This window comes from Limulus polyphemus, unplaced genomic scaffold (genome assembly GCF_000517525.1).
Source record: "Limulus polyphemus unplaced genomic scaffold, Limulus_polyphemus-2.1.2 Scaffold3058, whole genome shotgun sequence".
In the NCBI taxonomy this organism is placed as follows: Eukaryota; Metazoa; Arthropoda; class Merostomata; order Xiphosura; family Limulidae; genus Limulus; species Limulus polyphemus.
Window position 1 is genome coordinate 49023 of NW_013668668.1, and position 10249 is coordinate 59271.

The following is a 10249-nucleotide window of genomic DNA, read 5'->3' on the forward strand; positions in this document are numbered from 1 at the left end:
GGGATAATGTGTATAGGTAGTGAGTAATTGAACTGCAGTTAGAAAGTATTGTTGAAGTTAACGTTCGTTGTTATAGCGTTTGTTATAGAGCGACTGTTGAAAATAAGTGTATTGGTAAAGTAATATTTAGAAAAAAATAAACCAGTTTTATTAAGAAAGGACTTGTGTCGCTAAAGTTCGTGGAAACGAAGTTACGGAAAATCAACTAACGAACGGAGACGTAACAGAATATTCTTTGCAATCAGTGAAATATAATTGATAGGTAGTTTTATAATGAATTCATAATTTTCTAATATTTGTTTAAATATTATTTGTGTATTAAGATCTCTTTGATTGCACTTGATAAATCCTTATGTCGTGATGTTTTCTTTACTGGCTGTGAGCAAGGCGATAGAATGGTTATTTTGTAAAATGACAGTTACAGAAATACAAATCAAAAAACTTCATGACCAAAACAGCGACTTTATAAATTAAAAATGATTTAAAAAAAGAAGTCTATAGGTATAAGCCTCATAACTGATCAAATAATGTCATATTTACAGATGGTTTACTGGTGAATGGGGGAATTGTTCAAGACTATGTGGAAGTGGTGTTCAGTTTCGCCTTGTTTACTGTCATCAACTTACAGAGAATGGTGTTGTTGTTGCTTATGACAAACAGTGTGAACGTGAAGATGGTTCTAAACCTAGTTTTATTCAACAGTGTACAACTGGACGAAAGTGCCCAGTATGGCATGTTGGACCTTGGACTGCTGTAAGTAGTGTATTAAGTATGGTGTTACCTGTCATATTATTAATATAGACAGAATAGTTATAACATGGTTAGGTGACTTTACTGCACAACATCTGTAATATGGATATATGGATCTCGTTTGTCTAGTTGGTTGATTAAGCACAAATCTACACAATAGGCTGTCTGTGCTGTGAATACCACGGATATCAAAACCCAATTTTTAGGGGATGTAAGAAGAATAACGTAAAAGTAGGGTACAAGTATTGATACTGAACATCAAAGAAATTCATAAGTGTAATGTGCTCACAGTTCTATGCTTACACATCAATGTTTTCAATTCACCTTCAAGTCACTCTAATGATGTCATAAGAACACAAAGAGTAAAATATAATAGCAAGTCTTCTTCATTCATACACATATATTTTTACTTGTAGTACACTTGTAAGCTTAAATCCACTAAGGATAAAATTCCACAATAATGCTAGCCATTGTTGGTATATTTTAACAGTCTGCTTGGCTATGTCTTTCTCTATCATGTCCATATATCATTTTGTAACTATGATAAAAACAATACTCAGCCCATAAATATTATCACAACATAATTACACATTAACTACTTGGTAATGTTAAATTTCAAATGTATCGGCTTGATCAACATGTTTTCATAACGACACTTTTTTTTCACACGTTTTCACCAACACTTATTTCAAGTGATTAGCAAGATAAATTTACAGTAAAGTTTCAACAACACTCGCTTCAAGTGAGTTAAGCTTAATGAATGAACAGTAAACTTTCCTCAGTATTTATTTCAAGTGGTTTAAATTCAATGAATGAATGGTTAAGTTTCACCAACACTTGTTTTAAGTGACTTAAACTCGATAAAGGATTAGTGAAGTTTCATCAACACTTGTTTCAAGTGAGTAGCAAGAGTAATGAATAGTAAAATTTCACTAGCACTTGTTTCAAGCGAGTTAAGTGCAATGAATGAACAATAAAGTTTTGCCAACCTCATCTAATAACTTTGCAAGTTTCAAAACAGTTAAAACTTAACAAAACTGAAAGGTTAAATGTTTTATAAAATTCAGAAATAGGTCTGTTCTAAGACTGTTGGAAGAAATTGTTCTACAAAGAAAGGATACTGCCAGAATGGTTAATCAACAATAGGTCTGTTCTAAGATTGTTGAAAGAAATTGTTCTTCAAGGAAAGGATACTGCCAGAATGGTTAAACAACAATAGGTCTATTCTAAGATTGTTGGAAGAAATTGTTCTACAAGGAAAGGATACTGCCTGAATGGTTAATATTTCCTGTATGAAAATGACTGATCATTCGATGTGTGGAAAAGAGCATATAAGTTTGAAGAATTAACAGAAAAACTTGCCTAAAATTTATAACTCTAACTTGAACATATTGTAAATTTTAGAATAATTTTGTGTATACATGAGAACCTGTGTTTAGACTTACCTGTAGTTTACTATCAAAAAGACATCCCATATCAGAATACAGAGAATTGATTATGTTACTTTAAAATGATTTTAGATATACAAAGTCACATAACAGTTAGATAATCTAAAATCCTGGTGGAATGTCATGTATCACAGTTACTTTATGACATTGTTTTACATTTGTAGGTAGTGTGATGTCACCAAATATTGATTGCTTTGGGAAAGGTATGTAACAGCCCTTTCCAATGCAAAATATTCATACACGTAAATTATAAAGACGTGTACAGATCAGGGTCTTAAATTTTTCATGATGGGGATATCCCTTGTACTTAATGACAATATCTGAAATTTGTAGGTAGTGTGATGTCACCGAATACTGATTGCTTTTGGGATAGCGCTTGTGCTTAATGACACTGGAAGATAAAGGAATGTATTTCAACTTGGGTACCACGACCATCCACAAAAAATGTGCAATAAGCTATTACCTAGATATCGTAAACAAAGTGTAGATTTTTGTAAAAGATGAGAATCCATGAACACAAAGGCCAGTGGTAACAGCTGTTCACGTGCACCAGTGAATACTATGCAACATGATCAAGAAGTGTTTCAGTCTGGAAAAGCAGCACAAATCACATGTACACATGTTGCTTCCATGACATATTTGTTTAACCATTGCATACATCAAGCAGCTTTAGCATTAAAAAGGTATTTTCATTCTATTCCATATGAAGACATTCTAGTCAAATCATTGGATCTATGGATCTCTGTATGATTCAACTGTTGGAACAGGTGCTCATAAAACATTTTCCTAAACTAGATAGATTATGGAAACCAGTAGGGAGGATGGAGGTGCTTTGGATGTGACAACCATATACTGGAGCCCTTTGCTACAGAAACCGTGCTGCAGGGCTAGTGTCAGAATGCACAGTCATCAGATAGAGAATGACTGGACTATAAAGACATAAAGGCTTAATATATTCTTTGATTCGCCTCATCCTTTGCTATAGACAGTAGTTTCACCTAATCAAGGTTCAACCAAAGAAATACAATAAACCTTGTATAATGGTGGCATGTATTTAATATTTATGATTTTACGAAAATAAATTTGTAATTTCATCACTAAACAGTTGGCTCACTGTATTATACTGTTAGTAATTTTGGTTGAATCCAATAGTATTATTCACATACTTCAAATAATTTGGGTTACTAAATTGTGAGTTAAAAGGGCTTAAGTACATTACAACTATGACATAAACACCACCATTTTAAGAAGCTTCATTGTATTTCCTTAGCACCCTCAGTTGAGTTTTACAATCTACTGTTAATACCCTTTTAGCTTGGCGCCATCGCTGATGTCTCTCCATCAATGCCACCAAAACCAGTCATACATGTTCTACATAGTATAAATTCCGTTCTTGTCACAATCCACTCTTGTTTAATGTCCAAGTTAAGGGTTTCTAAATTAAGCTTTCTAATACTGTTAAATATTTAGGTATTCTTTTTGACAAACATCTTATATGGAAGGCTCAGATAATGACTATTAACTAGAAAGTCATCTTCTGTTTCCATCTACTATGCAGGTTTTGAATCTTCTCCTCCTATTGTACATACACAAGACATTCATATTTTATATATAGTCACACTGCTTGGTTTTCTGCTTCTTTTACCTTTTATCATCATTTTGGGGTACTACAATGTCATAAATGATCTTCTCTTCACTTTAGGTGTCAAACTAACTAATCCTAAACTGGAACTCTTCAACTGTATCTCCATTCTGCCAATTCTTTACTATCTCTGTGACCTTTGAACCCAGTATATTCGCTGCTGTTTTCTGAATCAAAATGTCATACTTGCTGATCTGCCATCCATGCCAGTGAGAATGCCTCACAAAGCCTTACCCCTCATTGATCATTTATTGAACCTGTAGGACATGTCATTTCCACCATATGATTCCACATATAACACCTCACCACAAATAAAACTACCAGGTTATAATTATCCAGAGGTCTCAGGGATTGATCTCCTGAATGCTTCTATCTCTCATCCACACATTTTTCTTAATATAAGTTCCCACTCTTTACTGATATCTTACCCATCTTTCTGATATTTTTACATCCTTCACAGCCATGTCATTTTCGTCTGGATCTCTTAACCATCGTCCCTAACCTTCTAGCTCTGTACTTTTGTTCATTTATTGACAAAAGAGAGGGTGTAACCCTCTGTTGGCTTGCTACCACCCCCTGCCCCCCGAGCTGGTATGAAATAACAATAAAAAATTATTTAGTACACTTTGAATCTAGATTATACTGTTGTCAAATGTCTGCTAAACTTAGGATATTCTTTTAGCTCTTAAAGGGAAGTGCGACACAGCTATTGGTCCAGATGGTTTAACTTATTCTCATCTCTAATAAACCCTACTATGTTTTCTGCTCCTACTAGTCATGTTATACAACTTCCTTCTTTGCACTTGCTTTTACCCAGTTCTTGGAAGAAATCCACTATTCTACTTCTTTAAACCATCTAAGTCTCCAATGAACATTGAATGTTATCATTCCATCAGTTTTACTAGTATTCTTAACAACTTTCTTGAAAGAATTGTTGTTTACAGACTACATGTTCATATAACTCAATGTAACATTCTCTTCAATAATCAGATTTCCATTTCCATCTTTACATAGTGGACTATTTCCTAAAGTTGTCTGATGCAATTACTAACCATTTTAACACTTCTAGACCATTTTCTTTTCTTTTTTTCTGACTTTGCAAGTGCTTTTTACTCTGTCTGCTCTCAAGGATTAATTTATAAACTCAGACATTTGCAATTACCACTGACATGTACCAGTCTTATTCACCCTTTTCTTTTGGATCATTCCACCACAATCTCTATAGAAGGCACTCACTTCAAATTTTTTTTTTTACATTGGTGCTAGAGTTCCCCAAGATTCAGTTTGATCACCACTACTCTATGTGCTGGATATTTCTGACATGCCACTTATCTCTCTTCCAATTTCTCTCTTTCAGTATGCTGGTGATACTGTTCTCCTGACAATAGCTACCCTTAAGAGGATCTTACAAACTGCTGTCTGTAAGTGTGTGATATGGAGTCACTGGTGGCACTGTTTTATTAACATTAATAAAACCACAGCTGTTCTGTTTGGCCTTATGCAACACAAATTTTATCAGTGTTGTAACCTATATTTATTTAATATTCAAGTTGAGCATGTTGTGCTCCAACTCTCAGGCATCATGAAACATCTTAGAGTCACTTTTGACAAGCATCTTACTTGAAAAGCACATATTGTATCTTTTGAATAATAAAATCACCTCTTGACATAAGCTTCTTCATTGCTTGTCTGGTATCTCCTGGCATTTAAACCTTCCTTTATTTCTCATGCACATAAGGTTTTCATTTAACCTTGTTTCACTTGTGGTCAAACTGCATGGATTTATGCCTCTTATCCTTTTATCTTCATTTACAGATTTTGAAGTGTCTTGTTCTTAGATTGCCATTTTACATCTGGTTACCTAGTCCTACAAAAGTTTGTTATGACCGTATTACCTTTTTGCAGATATTTTGTTACCTTTTCTATGATGTATCTATATTAAGAATGTTATCTTTACTGATATGCTTGATCATCCAGTCCAACATACTTTGCACCTCCTATCTCCCCTAGAACATCTGTTGGACTTGCACATTATGTCACTGCTTTCTGATGATCCTGATCATGTTGACCACACCACCCAATGCCACATTTCCCAGATTACATTTACTCTTCAGGATTCAGCACCTCGAATGCAGAACAGATCAGAGAATATATCAAGCCTGTATGTCACAGATTATATTGTAATTTTTACCTTAGATGAAAAGAAATATCTAGAATATCATCATCAAACAGTTGGTCCACTACATGATATCAAATAATGATAATTTTGGTGGAATGTCATAGTATTATTCACATATTTATTCAGACCCAAGGCTTCTTATGACTGTTGGGGGTACCTTAGATGCCGATGCATTATTGATTCTTGGACAGATATACTGGTGGGTGCCCATCTCCTCTCCATGTAAGCATCCATAATTTAGCAGTGAAAGACTAGAGGAAATGCAACTAGTAATACCACCCACTGCCAACCACTGGGTTATTATTTTCTCAATGGATAATTGGATTGACCATCATATTATAACTACCCCATGGTTGAAAGGGCAAGTATGTTCATTTATGAGGGCTTCAAACCTACAACCTGCAGATTGTGAGTCAAGTGCTATAACGATTAGGCCATTCCAGGCCCATCATTCATATGCCTAAAATAATTTAGGTTACTAAATGGTGAGTTAAAAGGACTTAAAAACACTATCAATATTAAGTACATATAATCATTTGTACACTGTATCTGAATGTGCATGGAATTCATATATTAACAAAGTTGTAGATATATTCATATAGACAAAAAATCATGGTGTCCTAAGTCTTCTTGTAATTTATTGTCATGGGTGTAATTTCACAATCTGTTCACTGAGTGTACAATTAACAACATGTGCATTGTTAGGGGTCTAGAAAGTGAAGCATCCAAAACTAACATAATGAAATGCTAAACTAGTTCTTACTGCATACCTATAAGTGTTTATACAAACATTATAGAAAACACATCTACTTGATGATTGCATAAGTACTACATAATGGTCATTGACTCATAAGAATAGTATGTTAGTCCCTTTTGTGCCTGAAAGGCACGTAAGGCTGGTTTCCTGTGGCACAGATGGATGAGAATGGTAACATACTTCCCCTGGATGGGATGCCAGTCCATCACAGGTTAACCCACAGCTACACATTATACAGCTAGATAGACTGAAACAATTGGGTTAGTGTTTTGTACAATAACACAAAAATGTGACACTCGCAAGTCACAAACCCACAACCAGTACCATGCAGTAACCATTAGACTACACTGAATGAATACATAAAACCACCATTATTACACACAAAAAGACATAATTATATCAGTTGTTAGAAAACTTACAAAATTATAATCATAAAACAGTCTGACAGTTTAGTACATCTGTGTGTGTTTAGCACAGAAAGCAGCTTGTCCTATCACAAATGCAGATCTTGGTACATGATGATAAGAACCCTATAACATGAGTGCTTTTGAAAGGTGGACCTTTCTTCTTCAGGAGCAAATTGTGAATGGTGGTGTAATCGATTGAGTGATATATATAGGGAGTTGAGTGATGTCATGAAGGTCATCTGGTTTTTCCAGGAAATATTTAGCATATATTTTCATGTACTGTTGTAAGTGTCTCATTTCCAGTACAGTATAGCTGGCAATGAGAGCATTATGTAAAAAGATATTAGGGATATCTTGGTTTGGAATTGGCTTAATATATACATATAAAACTGTACTTAAATGCTTAAGTAAAATAAAATTGACACCTGGAGACTGATTGAAAAAGATATGTTAAGCTAATCAATTTATACAAACAGGTATGGAAATTATCTTAAATAAATAGTAAGTTTTAGGAAAGTTAGGGTTCACACTACATGAAAGAAATAAGCAATGAATAAAAACTATTTTTCTGACAGAGCACACACTAATCTTTTGATTTGCCCAGCCACAGATCATGAGTTCCACACAGCTGAAACCTATTTAACACAGAGAGCAGTATGTCCTAGCACACACACAGATCTGTTGGTTTGTCCAGCCACACAGTTGAAACCTGTTTAGCACATAAAACAACATTGAGCACACTCTTGAAGGCTTACTGGTCTGGTGGGCATTCATTCATCTATTTGTTTCATTTTCCATAGTTGTTATGTGATTATGTTTATGTGAAGAACTTTGTTGTGTAGTTTATCATAGTTATCCTCGTTTCTACTACTACTACAGAGCAAGCCAACCACACTTTGATTGTTCAATTTTTACAACATTTTAGTAAAACCAAATAATTGTAGATTCATCAATAGTTTCATAACAATTTTATATACAAAAGAAAAAATTCAGCGAAAGAAATTATCTTTTCGTGATTTCCTATAGAAAATAAGAAGAACAAGCTCTAATTAAATGTGTAAAATATTGATATTCTTTACTTAAATTTCAAATTTTTAGAGTGTTATTGATTAAACTCTTATATGCTGGTTAAGAATGTATACAGATAAAGATATAAAAAAATTGGGATAAATAAATAGTTTTCTTTTGTTTTTGTTATAAAATTGTGTTACAGTGTAACAGAATCTGTGGAAATGGTAACCAGACAAGGCTAGTAACATGTCGAAGAAACAAAGAAGAGGTATTGGATTCCATGTGTGATCCCGATAGTCGACCTATCACAAGTCAGTCTTGTAATCTCGGCCCATGTGAAGGTGTAGAATGGATTCTTTCAGAGTGGAGTGGGGTAAGCACTTTTGTTTGTTTGTTTTTAGCATTATTGGCCTTGTTTGTTTGGGATAAGCACAAAGCTACAGAATGGGCTATCTGTACTCTGCCTACCAAGGGTATTAAAACCTGGTTATTAGCATTATAAGCTTTGGACTTCCCATAGGTGAAGAGCACGGTTTGTTTTGTCCCTTATGGGTTTTTAACCATGATTAAGTCATTTTTATTAGTTTATTCACATTGTTAGTGAAAATGGCATTTAGGGAAAATTGTAGTTTCCATAAAGCACCTCTTTTTTATACATCATATTTTTTCTGGACTTTCATGCACAAGTACAGCATAGTTTTGGACAATGGAATACACAACCACAACCTCCAAGGTTAATGACTTGTCATTTTCTGGAAAAAACTTCTATATAATGGTTGTTGAAAAATACTGTAAATGCATGTAGTTAGTGGGATACCCTAGACACCGTGAGCTCAGTGGTTGCCTCAGAGGGTGGAGTAGAAATGATGATGTCATAGTTCCACAAAGTGGAACCAGAGGGTCCATTGCTAGGCTGCCATGATACATGATAGGTAGAAGTTGTCATGCATCATAGTTTGAATGTTCCTCAATAGATAGCGTGTGGTTATGAGTCTGTTCCAAAGGTCATGTTGTTATAGGAGGGGGTGACATAATAGTTTGATACCAAAGGACCTGTTACTATCAGCGGATGGTGAAACTTATGTTCTGTAGGTGGACAGTATTACTATAGGCAGATGCAACTAAGGTTCTGTAGGGGGACAGTTTTACTAAGAGCAATGTTTCTAGAGGTGGATTGTGTTACTAAGGGTAGTGTTTCTATAGGTGGTTGATGCTTCTAAGGACAATGTTACCAGAGTTCATAGGATGATCAATTAATCAATACTATTTTACCTTATTTGCATAGCATACTTTTTACAAAACAGTCTCACTGTTTCACTAGCTTTGCTTTATAGATTAAATATATTGTTATGCAACTTCTCTACCCATATAACTATAATCTTTAGTGTGTATAAAAGTAAATGAGTTCTTCACAAAATATTTCATTTTACACATGTTGACAGTTACTTTATAGTTTCACTTACATATTACATATGTTTTACAAAGGCTGATAGTGTTTCGATAGGTTGACTGTGTTATTATAGGCAGATGATGTTAATATGCATATTTTGTGTGTTTTACAAAGGCAGTTGGGGTTACTAGACGGATTGAGTTACTAAGGTTCTATAGGCAGATGATCTTACTAAGGATAGTGCTGCTAGAGCAGATGGTATTTCTATAAATGGATATATCAACAGGATACTGGACTCGTCATAGAATGTTCCAACATGACTTAACATGTAATTGCCTCATCAAGTAAAACCAATATTTTAATGAAACAACTATTATAGCATAGTGTATTAAATATGTCTTAATTTATCCAATATTTGAATGAGGCAAATATTATAGTCAGTACTTTACTTCACACACCTTTACTATTATCTGCCCTGAAAGGATTTGATCATACATAGTGTATCATTTTTATAAATATTGAATGAGACAGCTGATTATGTTTTTAAGTATCAATTTAATATACATTTAATGTATTGATTATTGTTTTTGCTTCTACATTTAGTTTGTGAGACATATTTTTTGTATTTCCTTACATTTTATATGTAAAACACTTATTGCTAATTC

At 34.0% G+C, this 10249-nt stretch overlaps 1 protein-coding gene across 1 annotated transcript in view; it reads left to right on the top strand.

Annotated features, from left to right (window-relative positions):
- LOC106468575 (papilin-like) overlaps window positions 1-10249 on the top strand; it is a 140001-nt gene that overhangs the window by 48452 nt on the left and 81300 nt on the right. The window contains exons 10-11 of the mRNA XM_022396914.1: window positions 543-753; window positions 8397-8567. Coding sequence (XP_022252622.1) covers window positions 543-753; window positions 8397-8567 — 382 coding nt within the window. The remainder of the gene's footprint in view (window positions 1-542; window positions 754-8396; window positions 8568-10249) is intronic.